Source organism: Astatotilapia calliptera, chromosome 5 (assembly GCF_964374335.1).
Source record: "Astatotilapia calliptera chromosome 5, fAstCal68.1, whole genome shotgun sequence".
Lineage (NCBI taxonomy): Eukaryota > Metazoa > Chordata > Actinopteri > Cichliformes > Cichlidae > Astatotilapia > Astatotilapia calliptera.
The window spans coordinates 23,226,930-23,244,949 of record NC_137426.1 but is presented as its reverse complement, the minus strand read 5'-3'; the positions used below and the strand labels follow the sequence as shown (position 1 = coordinate 23,244,949).

The 18,020-nt window shown below is 37.9% G+C and overlaps 2 protein-coding genes across 3 annotated transcripts; both read right to left on the bottom strand.

Moving 5' to 3' along the window:
• Positions 1 to 3,149: 3,149 nt before the first annotated feature.
• rabif (RAB interacting factor) lies at positions 3,150 to 6,982 on the bottom strand. 2 transcript variants are annotated; one of them, XM_026168278.2, is made up of 3 exons: positions 6,841 to 6,982; positions 6,245 to 6,487; positions 3,150 to 3,629 (listed from the first exon to the last, which is right to left on the bottom strand). In XM_026168278.2, exons 2-3 carry the CDS (start codon positions 6,380 to 6,382, stop codon positions 3,381 to 3,383), a joined length of 387 nt encoding a protein of 128 aa, XP_026024063.1. In that variant the 5' UTR covers positions 6,383 to 6,487; positions 6,841 to 6,982; the 3' UTR covers positions 3,150 to 3,380. The 2 variants fall into 2 exon arrangements, with proteins under 2 accessions (XP_026024063.1, XP_026024064.1); XM_026168279.2 differs by having other exon boundaries at positions 6,706 to 6,928.
• Positions 6,983 to 10,260: 3,278 nt separating this feature from the next.
• Positions 10,261 to 16,376, bottom strand: adipor1a (adiponectin receptor 1a). Its single transcript, XM_026168257.2, has 8 exons — positions 16,240 to 16,376; positions 14,200 to 14,415; positions 14,005 to 14,118; positions 13,370 to 13,541; positions 13,077 to 13,263; positions 11,585 to 11,772; positions 11,241 to 11,434; positions 10,261 to 11,023 (listed from the first exon to the last, which is right to left on the bottom strand). Exons 2-8 carry the CDS (start codon positions 14,344 to 14,346, stop codon positions 10,895 to 10,897), a joined length of 1,131 nt encoding a protein of 376 aa, XP_026024042.1. The 5' UTR covers positions 14,347 to 14,415; positions 16,240 to 16,376; the 3' UTR covers positions 10,261 to 10,894.
• Between the last annotated feature and the right edge of the window lie 1,644 nt (positions 16,377 to 18,020).

Here is an 18,020-nt window from a genome sequence, read left to right as displayed (position 1 = left end):
GATTCATTCTCATATCTGGAGGAAGATTTTTTTTTTTCAATAAATATTAATGTTAGCCTGCGACTTTGTTCCAGATTTGAATTTTGGCCCACTGTGTATTTGAGTTTGACAACCCTGACCTAAAGGAATAGAAAATATGAACAAATAATTTTTTCATTGTATTTTTCTTGGTGAGGCAGTCAAAAGGGTTAAGCTCTGTACCCAAAGAAGAATGTCAAGCCCTGAAACTCGAACTAACTCAAGTTACTCAACAGGACAATCATCCGAAACACACCAGCGAGTCCACCTCTGAATTGGACCTCTTTGACTACCCCCCCCCCCCCCCAAAAAAAAGGTTTTGGGGTAGTTAAAGAGGTCTTGAAGCCGATTGAAATGCTTTGTCATGATCTTAAACAGGCCGTTAAGTCACGGTACCACCACCATGTTTGACTGTTGTTATGAAATGCTATGTTAGTTTTACACCAGATGTAACAGGACTCAAACCATCAGTCCACAGAATATTATCCCAAAAGTCTTGGTATTTTGGCAAATATGAGACAAGACTTTGTCCTGTTTATTTTCAGCAGTGTTTGAAAAAGGAAAAAAAAAAAATGGAGGATGCCATTTTTGACCAGTCTCTTTCTTATTGTTGAATCATGAACTCTGACCAAAGCTGAGGGAAGTGAAGCCTGCGGTTCTTTAAATGTTGTTCTGGGTTCTCTTGTGACTTCCTGGAGAAGTCATTAATGCGCTCTTGGAGTAATTTTGGTAGGCCGGTCACCCCTGGAAAGGTTCAACAGTGTCCCAAGTTTTCTTCTGTTTGTGGATAATGGCTTTCATTGTAGTTCACTGGAGTTCCAAAGCCTTAGGAAATTGCTTTATAACCCTTTCCAGACTGAGATGTCACTGACTTAGTTTCTCAGTTGCTTCTTTAGATCGTGGAATGATTCGTTGCTGTTTGAGATAATTTAGCCTACTTCACTCTGTCAGACAGGTTCTATTTAAGCGATTTCAGGGAGTAGTCAGGCATGGGTGAGGCTAGTGAAAATGAACTGTTTTTTAAAAATTGTGGTTATTAACTGTTAATTCATGATTTAACAAGAGGGGCAGTTCCTTTTCCACACAGGACCAGGCATGTTTGAATAGCTTTTCCCCCTTAATGAATAAAATATTTTAAAAACTGGACTTTGCCTTTATTTCGGTTATTTTTCTCTCATATTAAAATTTGTTTGATGATCTGAAACATGTGTGACAAATACGCAAAAAAGAATAAGAACTCAGGAAGCAGGCAAATACTGTTTTTCTCAGCACTGTATAGAGCTGATTTGAATGTCCCTGTTTTCTGTTTCGCCTAAACTTCCTGTTGGACGGTAAACTGGCAGGTGTTTTTTAATGTATGCTCACTCTTAATAAAAACTGCTGTTAGCACTGGATATTTTCTTCCCTTCTGTCCCAAGCAAGTGAAGAACTTTACGTCATTCTGGTACCTTTGAACTCATAATGACATAGTAATACATAATTTATACAGCGGTAGTCTTCAGAACACAAATCTTTTCATTCTTCACAAACCCACATCCACCACACAAGCTATTTCAACTAATACCACCCCTGAAACTCACATGGTGGGACTCATCTTACTAGGTGTGAGCATCTGGAACCACATCACAAAGAAAATGTGCTGGCAGCTATAAAATCAGGACCCTTAGTGATGAACAGTAGACCTCTCATAGCGTGAACCACAGAACATAAATTATTACAGAGAAACTGGAGACAGTTGGGTTGAACAAAATTATATTCAGAACTATAAAATCTACAACTTAAAACTTTGCTTTGCAAGGAGGATCAGACTGGATGCAAATGTAATAAATGCTTCCAACACCATATCGATAATGCAGACTTGCTCACATATTAACACCTCGTTTGTGGATTTAAATGAATAATGTACAAAACTGAATTTCAGATGGCAAGTAACTTAGCATTTCCAGTTTTACTTGTTTTTGGGACCAGAAGTCCAAAACTGTGAAATACACTAAAACCTACATGCAGTCATGTGATGGAAAAAATGTATTTGCAGCACTTTGTGTTGACTTATGAAAAGCAAAGTACACTCTTACAGTTTCCAGATGTATTAAGAGAGTAAATATTTGTCAGGTGCTGCCAAATAAATGTGTGTGCACTTATTTAAAAGCAGAAGTTTTGGCAGTTTGCTATTCTGGAGCATTCAGTCAAGACTGAGAAACTAAAATTCCAAAAGCTACATCTCAGACATTACAGGCCTCAGTTATCATGTTAAATGTTAAGGTTCATGATAGTACAATTAGAAAAAGCCTGAGCAAGTGTGGCTTGTTTGAAAGGCCTTCCATGTGAGAGCCTATTCTCTCTACAAAAACATGGCAGCACAGCTTAGGTTCGCAAAGTTTCATCTGAGCAAATCATAAGAATTTGTGAACAATGTCCTTTAGACAGACAAGACCAAAGTGGAGATATTTGACCATAATGACCAGCACCACATCTGGAGAAAACAAAAGCACAGCCTATCAGCACAAGTAGCTCATATCAACTGTTAGACATGGTGGTGGAAGGATCATGATTTGGGCTTGATTTGTAACCACAGGACTCAGGCATCTTGTAGTCGACCATGAACTCCTTTGTATACCAAAGTATTCTCAAGCTTGGCCGACACTGGGGCAACACGACAATGAGCAATAGCACAACAGCAAATTTACAGCAGAATGGCTGAAAAAGAAAAGAAAAGAATCAAGGTATTGCGATTGTCCAGTCAGTCCAGAACTCAACCTGATTAAATGCTGTGATGGGAACTGTGAGAGCTGTGCATGAATGAATGCCTGTAAACCACAATGAACTGAATTAACACTATAAAGAAGATTGGGACAAAATTCCTCGATGTGAGACACTGACAAAGTCAGACCGAAAAAGATTCCTTAAAGTTGTTGCTGCTAAAGGTGCTTCTACAAGCTACTGAATCATCAGTGTACTTTTCCCAGGACTGTCATAGGATAAACTGAGTGATTACCTGCATTTTTGTGCTCCATAATGTTTCAGTGTTCAACTGGCATCTTTTAACTGATTATAAAAGAATATGCTAAAATAAAGGATGAAACCAAATTTTCTTTCAGGAGGAAGCTGCAAAAGACTGCATTCAACATCAATTTCCTAAAAACCTTTTTTATTAGAACAAGATGGTGAAACTTGTCAACATGAAACATGAGAATGAACACAACACAGTCCTGTCACCGTTAAAGACATACACACCAGTATCTGTAAGCATGTGTGGTGGATGAAGTTGGGGTCACCTCTGGGAGTAAATCCATGAACCGATGCTCTGCCTGCCAACACATGATTTTCAAGTTCTCGTGCACTCACTTACATATGCACTCAAACTATGCGTGGTTCACCCTGTCCAAAGCAATGTAGAAACTTTTCTTGTCATCCAAACAGTGCCAGCCGATTGGTCCAATCTCGCAGTCTGCACAGATGAGGTACTTGATCCTCCCCACGTCGTTAGTGAAGCCTACATTCTCAAAAGTGTACATGTCATCCACGAACCAGTGGGCAGTCAGTGTGTCACCGTCCACTGAGGCCTCTGTGCTGCTGAGGCCACTCTTTTTCCGCATGGATGGCAGGAACAGCTGGTGGCAGAAAACACAGGAACAGATGATTTAAAAAACAAAACAAAAAAACTTGTGAAACAGCACAAAATTAGGAGTGAAACAGGGTAAGCATGAAGGGGTTTGTGTCAGCCTCCAGCTCAGATTTAAGTTTCTCTCATCTGTTGAGCACAAATACAGCTCATCTTGAAGAAACAGAGTTAAATCCCTGATTTTCTACTTTGCATTTCAGCGTAAATAGGATGTTTTTCTTTGCATAGAATTAGCCGAGTATGAACATTTTTTAATAAAAACCTCCAGCACCTGCAGTTGTATTCTGCTCTTCAAAGAGTCAGCATATCCTAAATATCCATGTGCCTTTTGCTCACACATCTGCAGAGCCAAGTCTGTCTTTAGTAACTAAGGCCTAAAGAATACATCTGTTTCCTTTCTTAATTCAGTAGCAGCACCTGCAGTATATTTACTGAAAAGCACCCTGAAGAATCAGTAATTTCATTAATTTATTTATTTATAAAGCACGTTTAATAACAACAGGGAGCTGACCAAAGTGCTGTACAGAGTAACAGGTAAACAATGACATTGACAACAACGACAGGTAAGAAAATTAAAGGAAAATTAAGATAAAAGAATTGGTAACTCTCATGCAGTTTCGAAAGTCAGAGTAAAAAAATATGTTTTAAGATGCGATTTAAAAAGTAACAGTTGGGGCCTTTATAATGTGGAGAGGTAGATCATTCCACATTTTCGGTGCCACAACCGCAAATACCCGATCTCCTCTATGAACCATCCTAGACTTATGTAAGGTAAGGAGCAGGTGATCGCTTGATCGAAGGGCTCTAGAGGGCGTATAAAGCTGCAATAGGTCAGACAAATAGTCTGGTGCCTGGCCAATTAGCACTTTATAAGTCAAAAGTAAGATTTTGAATTTAATTCTAAAACGCACTGGAAGCCAATGAAGGGAAGCAAGCACCGGAGTAATATGTTGGTGTTTCTTCACACGAGTCAAAAGGCGAGCTGCAGCATTCTGTACAAGTTGGAGCCGGGCCAAGCTGGACTGACTGACACCCACATATAGTGAATTGCAGTAATCCAGTTGAGATAAAACAAACGCATGAATTGCTCGTTCCAAATTTCTAAAAGATAAAAAAAGATCTCACTTTGGATAGGAGCCTTAATTTAAAAAAGGACCGCTGGACAACTGAATTAATTTGTTTCTCAAATGTAAGTTTGCTATCCAAGAAAACCCCCAGGGTTTTTACATGCGTTTTAACAGCACATGTTAGGTTGCATAAGTCCAGATCTGGGGCATTGAAATAACAGCTCGGTCCAAAAATAATTACCTCAGTTTTATCCTCATTGAAGGTAAGAAAATTTGAGGCTATCCAGGTTTTAACTTCGTCAAGACATTTGACTAGCGATTCCATGGGCGTGGAGGTGTTTCTATTAAACCGAAGATAAATCTGGGTGTCGTCGGCATATGAGTGAAAGCAAATGTTATGCTTCCTAAAGATTAGGCCTATGGGCAACATGTAGATTGAAAAAAAGAATTGGGCCTAATACGGAACCCTGCGGGACACCACAAGTAAAAGGAGCTGGAGAAGAAATAAAATCATCAAGGCTCACGGAAAAAGTCCTCTCGGAGAGGTACGGCCTAAACCATTCCAAGGGGATACCTTTGATACCACATTGCTCCAAACGGGAGTTCAGAATGATGTGGTCAACAGTATCAAAGGCTGCAGTTAAGTCTAGGAGCAGGAGCACAGCTGGGTCTCCTGAGTCAGTGATTAATAAAATATCATTAAGTATTTTTAGGAGGGCAGTTTCTGTGCTGTGGTGGGTTTTGAAGCCCGACTGGAACTTCTCAAAAATATTATGACTATTTAGAAAGGTTTGTAGCTGCTCAAATACAATCCTTTCTAAAAATTTTGACAGAAACGGAAGCTTGGAAACAGGTCTAAAATTAGCAAGAACTACAGTACCGTAATGACTTTGGTGTTTACAATCATTGGTCATTTTTTATTAGGTACATCTGTTCAATCGCTCATTAATACAAATAGCTAATCAACCAATCACATGTACCTGGCAGCAGACAACCTGCTGAAGTTTAAACTGAGCATAAGAATGCAGAAGAGAATCTGAACGCACAACACCTACCGATCTTCTGATTGTGGCTTACAGCAGGATAACACTCAATGTAACAGCTCAAATGAACTCAAACTGATTTCTTAAACATAAAAATGAATTTGCTGTACTCAAATCATCTCCACTGTCATTGGATCTCCCAAAAAGCACCTTTGGGATGTGGTGGAACAGGAGTCACATCATGGATCTGCAGCCAACAAATCTGCAGCAACTGTGTGATGTTTTCATGTCAATATGGACCCAAATCTCATGAGGAATTTTTCCACCTTGTTGAATCTCTGCCACAAAGAATTAATGCAGTCCTAAAGACAAAAACTGGTCGAACCTGGTCCTAGCAAGTTGTACCTAATAAAATGACCAGTGAGTGCATATCTGCCTCTGATTGGTTTGTTTCAGCAGCACTTTGGTTTGGCGTTATTATCCTTTGAAGCACACAGGAACTCACTGATATTAAAACGATCAATGTCAAAAGAGACTGAATGCATGCGCCATACCTCCTTCTCCGCTAACACGGCCGTACCGGGGCAGAGCACCTTGGACCCGCAGCGTTGACACAGCACAGACTTGCTGTTTTTGCCGTCATCAGAAACCAGGCTGGATCGGTCCGTGCTTTCTTTCGATTCCTGATCCATGTCGATCCCCAAAGAAGAGCAGGTTTACTCGGACGAACGAGCACAAAGAGGCTCAGGGGAGACTTCCACCAAGAAAACCAGGCTGGTCCAAGAGATCTCCGTTAACTGTAACGGTTAAGGAGATGATGTTAACTAAAGTGCGATCTTAAACAAACAAACAAAAAAAAAGAATAAAGGGAGGGAACGAACAGAAAGGGTGCACCGGAATTACGAGCCGTGCGGAAGTCCCTAATCCTAATTCATTTTTCTTTACGTTCCAAATACAGGTCACACATATTCCTAAACCACAGCTTAAAAAATACATTTAAAAAGATAATTTTAACCTAATGCAGTCCAACGGGATGACCTGTATCTTCATGTGCGCTAACTCCGGATCTGACACTGACAGACATAAAGCTACAGAGCAGAGACATATGTTTTAGACACATGCATTTTAAATTAAGTCAAATAACGCGTACCTATATGCTGCAGAAGATGCTCTGAACAAAACTGCATGAGACAAGCAAGCTAGCCCAAGCTAGGCAAACAATCTGGGTCTCTGTGTGCCAACCAGTAAATGCTCCCGTGTTGAAACACGGAGCTGTGACTTGGTTCCCAGTTAGATTTTATTTTATGTTGTTTTTTTCTTCACTGTTTACCTAACCAACCAACCAACCAAACAAACAAACAAACAAACAAAATCAGCTTAGTTTAGGTTACTTTCCGTACGAAGAAGTATTAGGACCACATTAAAAAATAGTGTCCATTTTAAATATTAAAGTCAAGATTTTGAGATTAAACTCGAAATAGCAAACAAACAAACACGAACTGTAGAGATTCCATTTGTCATTTTAAGCCAAACAGCTGCCACGGCTCCTATGCCCTCTACAAAACGTGTAGATGAGTTAGTGAAACAAAATGATCAGTTGTCTTATCGTGTCCTGTGTTACAACATACAGGACGTGATCATCGAGTCCAAAGCGGGTGGATTATGGCTATCCTTGCATCTGACCATTGCCAGCCATTTCATTTTCTATAAATCCGGCCACCAGATGCAGCTTTCTGCTTTCTCTCTTCAGTTTCTTTATACTTACCGCCACAATTTCCTTGTAACTAAAACCGAATCCGAAGTAAGATTTCACTATCCCATCTACACAAGGCATTTTGTAGAGGGTATAACAGCCGTGGCAGTTTGTCTTAAAACAAAAACTGTAATCTCCACATTTTGACTTTATTTTCAAAATGATACTCCTTCATATGTATACCAGAGCCTACTTGAGTATTGAATATTAGGAAAATCAGTACAGGTATTATAATAAAGCCTCATCAGTTATCATAATAAATTAACAAGTATCTGCTTGCCCAAGTTAGTTTTCCCCAAAAGTTCCCCAAATCATTTCACTTAGTTTTTATTTTAGTTAACTATAATAACCTTGTTTCCAATGTGTGGGCCGCGATCTTGCAAGTGAGCCGTCAGAGGTAATTTCCTGTATAAATAATTCAATTGCCTGAAATCCCTCTCACCATGTGTGTTGCCCTGTGGTAGGACAAACAGACTGAGATGGAGCTACTTTACGAATACCTTAACACTGAACCTCAATAGACACTGACTTCAACCACCTCCACCTTCTCTTTCTGCAATCATTTCTCTGGTGTATAATATCACAGCTAATGATCAATATCTTCAAATGATTCGAATTCTCTTTGCAATATTGCCTATTTTTAGCTAAGTCACGATGATGTACATGCAGTTTCATGCTGCTCCTTAACATGAATGCTTTTTGTTACCACATTATTACCATCTCATGTAGTACTTTTGTAGATCTTATGTAGTACTTAGTACTATAACTTTAAAAAAAAAACTATGGGATAAGATGCACTTATATATGCTGAATCAAATGACAATCCTTATGAAATAAATTTTATAAGATCAGATGAGGATAAAGTCCTTTGGCTCTCAAATTTACCTTAGGAATCCCAATGGAGTTTTGACTTGTGTTTTGAAATGCAGTTTAAAATTGTCATGAAATGTTAACATTGTAAAAAGAAACTGAACTAGTCAAGCCACAGGGTTTAAAAAATACAATCAGAACACAAAAATAATATTCTGTTATTACAGGTGTATTTTTCTTTGAGTCAGTGCTGCAGTATAATTATAGCTAGCAAATGATGGATAAAATAAAAAAGAGGGTTACATATAAAATATTTGTAGGAGTACTATAAAGTAAACAAATTACGTCTACTAAGTATCCCTGCTGACATGCAGCTGACCTGAGAAAAAGAACTAATATTTTAGGCTCCTGCGTAGTACAATATCGCACCCGCACCCCCCCCCCCCCAAAAAAACAAAACATGTCAAACTGCATATACTTTATAGCTAAACATTTATCACCTTCAGTAAGTTTGAGGCTTCATTTGTGAATTAAAAATATTAAGTGTGTTCAGGAGTGCAGTTTTGCTAACACAGCAGTTTACATTTAATTTGTACCACTGACGACATGATACAATCAAATTATGTTTGAACAAACATCAAACCACAAAGGAAAGCACTGAAACATGGTACAGATTATATTCTCGACATAACTGAGAAGAAGTAGACCATGAATGCGTTTGTCTTCATTTTTTAAACTGGTGATGTGTCATTTGAATTTTCAAGTCATACATTCCTGTGACTGATGCTGAACCTGCTGAATGTATGTTAATGTAATCAGCTGCTTGTAGTCCCTGAACCTTTAAAATGTACACTGGAGAAAACTGGACACCACATTTTCACGTGTGGAAAAGAATTTATTACAATAATTTTCCAAGATTACCATTAATAAATATTTAGGTTTACATTTCTGTGAAATGTATGATTTATCACTTTCTACACAGGACATTACACAAAGTCAAGAATACACATTGTTTTAGTCTTTGTAATAAAGCTTGAATAAGTTCATCTAGAAAAAGGAGTCTTAAATTGAAGTTCATACAACCTATCAATGGAAGTGTAAGTGTAATGCAAATCCAGTAATGATTCGATTGGGAGAAGAAGAAAAACAAAAATTGTTATTTTTATATATATATATATATATATATATATATATATATATATATATATATATATATATATATGGCAAGGAAAAACAAGAAAAATCAACATCTGGAAATCCTTGATACTCCCTTGACTCTTAAGATAGGCCATTTTATTTAAAAACATTTCCATTGGCCTAAGGCACAGGAATACTAAAACTTTATACAGAGCATGTTTCCTCATATGGATTCTAAGTTTTTTAATTTAATAATGTACGCTAAGGTGTATTTGATATTTATACCTCTCATTTCATTTGAGATCTAGCACAAAAGAAAAACCTCTGACAAAAACGCAATTGAACCAATCCATATCTGTACATTGTGCGTAGCCCAGGAACTAACTCTAGAAATTAATCCATGAAGTGCTGGGTGACTGATAAATAATGACTGGGTAGTTCTTGTCACCTCAATGTTTCAAGCATCTTAGTTTAACCTGAACTAAGCTGATTTATTTTTATACAGCAGCTACAAACTCTTAGGGCTTTTCTGTGCCATTAAATGATTTGAAAATGATCCATTTGGGATTTTTCTTGATTTAAACGACGCAACAGAAGCAGAAAAGAAACATCCAACCCTGTGTGGATCTGATTAGCTTTAATCCATGTGTTATTCAGACACTTACTGTGCGTAGCTCTTATTTATGGGGCCTAAGCTCTAAGCTTTATTCAAAAATTATTTATCCGTTTGCTGAGCAGGGAGTCTCCACATGAACAAATGAGCTGTGGATGAGCTGGAGTTAGCCAAGAGGCAGTTTTCCTCCTCCAGGCATATGGTTCAAAGTCACCCTAAAACCACACAAGAACGTAACACTTAAGCTTTGACCGGGCTTTCAGATAAACTTGTGGTTTATTGCTGAGTGGGCTTATGTAACAGATAAATGAATATGTGCCGGTACACACACCAAAACAGACAAACAAAAACAAAAAACAAGTGCTGACAACCATGCCGAAAACTAGATGCTCCCAACCAGCTAAGCTGTCTTCAGTTGCTCTACACCAAACTCTTGCTGGACAGCACATTCATCTACTAGCTTCCATGGAAAATAGGAAAGGAATGGTTTACAGTATGTGCCTTCTTCTACAGCACAAATTGGTGATAAATGACAAAGTGGCTGGGGTACTAGTAAGCTGCAGTTTCAGGAATACATGACTTTTTTTGGGCTAAAATCCCACCTTTATCTTAGCTGAAAATGCAGATTTTAAGCTTAATAACAATTTTATTAACAAGTAGCGCCTGTTTCCACCATGGTACATTGGCTAGTTAATGCTACTTTATTGAAGCAAAAAGGAGCCAAAGCAGAAAGATCACAAAAAACCCAAACAAGATGTTAAAAAACATCAGAAGTATAGAAGGAGGAATAAGTGACTGTTTTGAATTCCAGCAGCATTTTGTGTTTGTGTGTGTGTGTGAGAGAGAGAAAGAGGGGGCTATAGAGAAAAGTTTAAGTCACAGTCAAGCCTCTCAGAGCAGAGAGTCATCTGTGCATCCTCCCTCGAGGCCGTATCGGAACTCCTGCAGGTTGGAAACGCCATAGAAATGGATGAACGCTGCTGCCACGACCAGAACATGAAAAATCTGATGAGAATGGAACTGACAGAAAGAAAGATGTGCATATTAGCAGCATTTATTATCATTTGCTTGGTATTTAAACAAACTACCAAAGATACATCCAGAGGCTACTGCTGAGTATAACTGTTCCTTTAGTCACTCACTCCCTTCTAAACCTACAATAGACTGTAAATACTGAGCTTTGAACTTGCTCAGACCACTACTGACTGCGTGCATGTTTGAGGGAGGAAAAACTTACCCAGATGTCGCACTTGCCAGGGAAAAAGCGTTCAGGGATCCTGGCTGCGTACAGACCAGCGCCAGTGATATACATGGCCCCCATCAGGTAGAACCAACCCATCTGGCCGACTGTGGTTGCCTTAACAAAGCCCTCCTCAATGGTGAAGTGCATGGTGGGAACAATGCCACTTAGTCCGAGACCCATGAAGACGCCTAGAAACATGGATTGCAGTTACGTGTTATTAGTTTCCTGAAAATATCCCCACTGCTCAGAAGAGGAATAAATGGAGGTGTGATAAAACTGCAACCAAAACAAACTGCTGCAAGTGTAAACAGTGTGTATGTTCTTTTACTGGCGCCCACCTGCTCTTGTAGGTCTGTGCCGAGGTGTAGAGAATCGGTCCCACTGGGCGACAATGATGGCGGCAATGCCGAGGATACATACAATGGTGAGGTAGATAAGGCGAGGCTGAGGGGAACAATAGAATGAGTAGTACAGCCAGGGCACGAAGGAGCCCATGATTAGGAGGGCGATCCCCGAGTAGTCAAGCCTGAGGAGAGAAAATGAGTGTTTGTATAGAAGACCTACAACAGAAATATCAAACTCATTTTACACTGCCGACCACATACAGCCCACTTTGATCTTAAGTGGAACGCACCAGTTTCACTCCTCTTTCTGTCGGTTTAGAAAGTTTTGAAATATTTTAATATTAAAAAAAAGTGCAAGTTCAGAAATGCCTCTAAGTTTTTCTAGATGAGAACGAAATGATGCTTTGGTCTTAAATTGTAACAAATAAATCTGTAAAATTACAGAAAAAGTTCTGTTAGCTCACTGTGCAGACTGTCCTGCAATAATAAAACAGATAATTTTTGTTAACTGAGAGAATGTCCTCTTTTTTTCCTTTTACGGTGAACCCAATGTAAAAAAACAAAAAACAAAAAATCCCCAAACAAACCCTCAAACAAAATCATACATTTTGTTAGTAGACAGTGAAAAAACAGGAACTTTCTGTCATTTAATTGTTTATCTATTACTTAGTTACTTTGGTGTAGTATGAATGGATATAGTGGAGGTCTTTATCAGTAGGAAAGGATGTAAAACCTGTGAAAATACAGTTAAAAGTCTAAAATGCATTCTGTGCTTCACATTTTTCAAAGCCATCAGGTGGGCTAGATTGGGGTCTTTTGCAGGCTGATTCTGGGCCCCAGGCCTTAAGCTGCAACACCCATAATCTAGAAGAAGCAAAAACTAAAAACTTTTTCATGTTTCTGAAAAAGGAAAACAACAGAACTTTGTTTCCAGGTCTATTCAAAACATATTGTTGAAATATGATAACTGCCATGTAAACATGAGCTGTGGGTATATTAAGTATAGTGATGCTTCAAGTCTGCCATAATAAATACTCTGCATCTTTAACCACAGATCAATAAAAGCACTGACAAACTCTGGGGTCAGGTTCTTGTTAAATGACCCTTGGAACATGGACAAAAAGGGTTGGCATCAAATAACTAGCTCCCCCTGTTCTTACAGTAATATATATGTGTGTGTGTGTGTGTGTGTGTGTGTGTGTGTGTGTATATATATATCAGTTAAACATCCAAACAGAAACATGTTTTAAAATAAATACTAAAGTCACTTGATGATTAAACAAAAACTATAGAGGATTTAGCATAGCGTTATAAATATTTAATCAATATTACACAACACTCAAGGCGACAAGTACGAGTTGCATGTGTGATTTGAAGATGCGACTGAACTTTAACAGCCTCCATAAACAAATGAAATTTTATTTAGTCTGACAGAAATTAATCGTTCATGATGTGCAAAGCACCATTTGACAGTGTGAGGCCTTACTTGGAGAATGTGCGAGACACTTTCTCAGAGTGGCAGTAGACCGTATGAAAAAGCCAGGAGAAGCTGAGGCAAAGCACAGCACCCAGGAAGAACATCCCAAACACAACCTTCTCTTGCAGTGGGGCCATAAAATACATGTTGGGCCGCAGCATGGTTAATGTGCCCAGACATAGGAATAAGATCAGCCCTGAGAACGACAAAACAGGCGGGAAATATGCAGAATGACTCAGATGAAAATATTTTTGACCATAACGAAAATTTTTATCTGCTGCTAATCAGTTTGTAACGCTCACCTAACAGGTGAGTCCAGATGTTTCCTGTTTCAGTGTGAATTCTGAAGATGCTTCCGAAACAGGCCCGGAAGGATGGCATGGGTGGTCGATGTCCGTGCAGGAGGTAATCATTGTCCTTCAGCCACTCTGGCAGGACATGAAAAGGGATTACTCTCCAGCGCCCCTCCCAGACCTGAGAAACAAGAATAACTTTTGCTCAGAGAGGCATAAATTCTGAGTTTATTGTGAGGGTCTTCAAATAAAACACACAGAAAAATGAAAAACAATACAGGAGTTATATTCAGCATGTTAAAGATTGTGTATGAATTAAAAACAAAAAAACAAAAACCAAATATGGAAACATGTCTGAGAGTTTGAAGGCAAAATTAAACAGACCAATATTATAAAAAAAAAATAAAAAAAAAACTCTGTAAATGTGTTGTTACAGAACTGTGACCTAGATATGAAAGACATTTTTCAGTACAAAAAAAGAAGTGCTCATCATTGCTCTTGTGTGGACTACTTACTTAATGAACACAGTTTCTTGTGATTTATTAAGAACACTGACATATTCTTAATAAGCCAATTCATTAGTCTTTTTCCCTCAACGAGTTCTGTTTAAGCATTAAAAGACAATTTTGGTTTTTTTGTTTTACCTTATGTACAAACTCCTCCATCTTCTCCATAGCATGGTGAGCCTGTAGCGGTAAGGTCAGAACCTCACCCACCTCATCATCCTCCTCTTCCTCATCAGCAAGCATTGCGGCTCCCTTTAAAGAGGTTATGACACTACTGAAGTTACAGAGAAATAACAGCTTCTTTCTTTGTTGCTTATTCTGAAACAGTCCTACCTCAGAATGGACACTTTTGGATACTCCCTGCCGCGCCCCTCCCTCTTCCAGCAATGGCCCCAGCTCCATCAGCTCAACATCTGGGACCTGGCAGTCCTCAGAGATCCGGCAGTCTGCATCACTGGCAGACCCGTTTCGGCCTGACATAGGGAGACTGCCTGATGATCCACTCACAGTCGATGTATTCTGCTTCAGATGGTATACTTGAATTTCCTCCTGGGGGGCACCAGAATTGCAATCAGCTTTACAATCTAAGTATGTCAACACCTTCATGTAGTCTGACTCCAGTTCTCTTCAGTCCTCGAAACACTCAGTGATTAAAACTACACAACTAAAGACTGCAACAAAAATAATAAACTAATAAAAGAAAAGTAAAAACAACCACAATTAAATAACGAATATCTATGATAAGACTGATATTACGTTATCTACAGACAAAAATGCCTCACAATGCAAATGAGCTAGAATTAATTATGAGATGATAACTGTGGAGGCAAGAGGCCAACAGTATTATTGGCTGATATCTCTGTTGTACAGGATAAAAGACTCATTTCGAAGCACCCAGAGCACAACCGGAAGAAATAAAAATGAACTGCTTTGTTCACGACTTGAATTCGGAATATTTAAAAGAACTAAACAAAGAAAATCAGGATATGTTGTGTTTTGTATTTAGAACCTGACAAGTATGTCAACTAATATGGAGCTCTAGACCAGGGATGTCACCTAAAACCTGGTCTGAAAGGGGATCAGCTTTAAGTAACTGAGAACACAAAAGCAGAGCCTGCCAGTAAGGAGAAAAGAGGTGACTGACTTTAACCTACATATTTAAATAAGCAGGATTTGAATGTAACATGTTAAGTTTACATTTATCAAATGAAGGGTATATCCTATGAACGCTGACGCTGATGTTAAACACTTTTCTTTTTTTTGTGCCTGCAGTAAAATAAAGCCATCAGTCCAATTTGCTTCAATTGACCTCATTTGTAAGTGAAGTTTCTCTTTCCATGTTACTGTGTCACTATTAGTAAGCTGCTATATTATATTACTATAAAACATTTAGTATAAATAGTCTGCATTGCCTTGCTTCAGGTTTATGCCTAACTGAGAATAAGCCTTTGTAGAAAAACAAAGTGAACAATGAACGCAATCTGTCTGTGATGCCTTGTTTTTTGATTAAAGTTTAACGGTTATTTCTGCACTTCTGATAAACAAAATGTCCTGTGCTTCAGGAAATGAGCCCCGCTTAACAAAACTGGTTAGAAAAAAATCACTTTATTACAGATAAATGCTGCTGATTTCCTACTTTCACTCTAAATGAAACCTCTTAAGAGGTTCTCAATAACTCATCTATGCCATAAACCCATCTACTTGTCATTTCATAGGGCTTCAACAGCTCAATAATTAGCACTCACGAAGAAATTAATACGTCTAGTACTTCTAAGAAAACAAAGGACATTAATGTGAGCTTCGCATGAAACCCCTGTGTTACTGACCAAAAAAATAACAACAAGGAAACAAAAGAAGTAGCTAAACTTGTTTAGCTGTACGTCTCCGGACAAGTACAGCACGACGGCAATTCTTATTTCAGACAGGATAACGATTTATGTAACCCTAATACTGACTGCATACATAACACATTTAACCATTTTACTGTTTAGCCCAGGCTCCCAGACGGATGTTGATTAACGTTAGCACAGCGTCAGACGAAACAGGGACAACAAAATGTAAACAACACCAAAATACAGAGGATTTGATACAAATTCTCAGTATCAGTACGCTTTCTTACACTTTTTAAAGAGTAAAGCATTAATTGTAACCTTCTCCGACAACGCTTATAATGAGCTGGTCTGAGGTGCTATAATATCAGGTTGCTAACGTTTCCTTTATGCTAGCGCCGAGCTGTCGCTGAGGAGGGGACAATTTTCAGAGAATTAACTTAATAATAAAAGTATTTACGAATTCATCAGTCTGAAGTATTATTTAGAAGCTTTACTGTCCCAAGATTCTTTATGACAAGTTCATTTAAAGCAGAAAAGTTACCTGGCAGGGTAGCCTTCAAACCAGGAAGGTGAATTATTTACCGACGAGAAACACAATTCTTTCCGGAAGTTGAAATCTCTTTTGTAAGCCGAATCCAGTTCTCCTTCCAAAATAAAAGCATCCATTCGAATGTCGAGAACAAGTCAGACGTCTTCATGAAGTCAGAAAAGGTTTTTAAATTATTAATTTTAGTCAGTGCAATTCCAAAATGACTTAAACAATGTAAAAATATTGTTTTTAAATGTAAATGTTTACAAATGTAAAACAGACAATAGTGCAGACCCCCAGCCCATTACACAATAACTGGTAGGACTGATATGATACATAGGCGAATGCGTAGTGTTGGAATCTTTGCATTGGCGATTTACATTTCTGTAGATGTCTTGGGCATTTACCCAATATATCTGTAAATGATGTTCATCGACTTGTCGATATTTTTGCACAAAATAAGTCCCGATGTCCTGATGTGGTCTGCTGCCATAACAGTCAAGAAAATGTTTTTATATGCTCCTGTTGTTGCATATAGCTCTTTTATTGCAATTTTTTATACTTGTCTACTTGTCTTTTTTAAAATCTAATTTTATCCCACGTCGTCCGTTGACAGTCACCAAACGTGATTTTGTTGCATTTTTTTAAAATTACAAATAAATAATCTTAATCTTAAATCTAAATGATATCAAAATTAATTTACTATCGTGTATAACTATTACACTTTCGTTTCTTCTAATTAGCTTTTGTTTTGAGTTTAGCCATTTATTCGTTTCAGCAATAATTTAACTCTTTATAATTATTCCACTTTGGAAGGATTTTATTATTGTTTGTACAACACTTTTTGAAGTGTTGTGTCAAACACTAAATATAAGGACATTTCTGTATAATTTGTGTGTACAATATTGGTCAGTATCTATTTTTATTTCAATTAACCAAAATTGTAATTTTCAGTTATTGCATCTACAGTAGCAATTTAAAAATCCTAACGTTGCCTCGTTTACCAGTTATCATGTCCACAAATGTGGGTGTCCACGCCGCCTGCCAGGCGGTGATGATAATAACCCATCAGCCTTTTATGACAGAGGGATTAAAAGTAGACTTGTGCAGCTTTTTGGAAACACTAAGAATATACATGGTAATATTTTTTTTTTTTTACCATCTCAGATATAAAACACCTGCTGTTATGGGTAATGTCTCAAATATTAATGCAAAATTTTCTATTTACAGTTTATCAAATTGGGTTTCTCCCTTCAATGTTAATAATAATTAATGTTAATAGTAATTAATAGTAACTGGTATTCAGATCAATGCTTAACCTGTAAATATTAAAGTGTCCAAAAAACAAAGAAAAACAAAAACATTCCACTCACATTAATGAGGATGTCTTTAATCATAAATGACTAAGTAGTGTGTTACTTCATCTCACACCGTTTTCTGTATTTGTGAAGTTTATATAAAAATTCTAGCATCAGCACATTTACTCTAAATGTAAAACCAAAACACTTAACTTCATAATTAATATTTTGTTAGCTCCTCTTCTTATTTCTCAGTCATATTTTGTATGATCGTATGCCATCCTTGCTCTTTCAAAGGTAAATGGCACAAAAGGCACATGATCAGTTGTGTCCGAGGACGACCAGAGAGTGTGATAGTGAGCCAGCATCTTGAAAATTAATAATTCAAGCAACGATATGGCCATAATTGCGTACATTTACATCAATTTTTTTCTACCTTGACATGTCAGAATGTCTTCAGGAAGTATTTGTATTACAAAGATTCCGTCACAACAC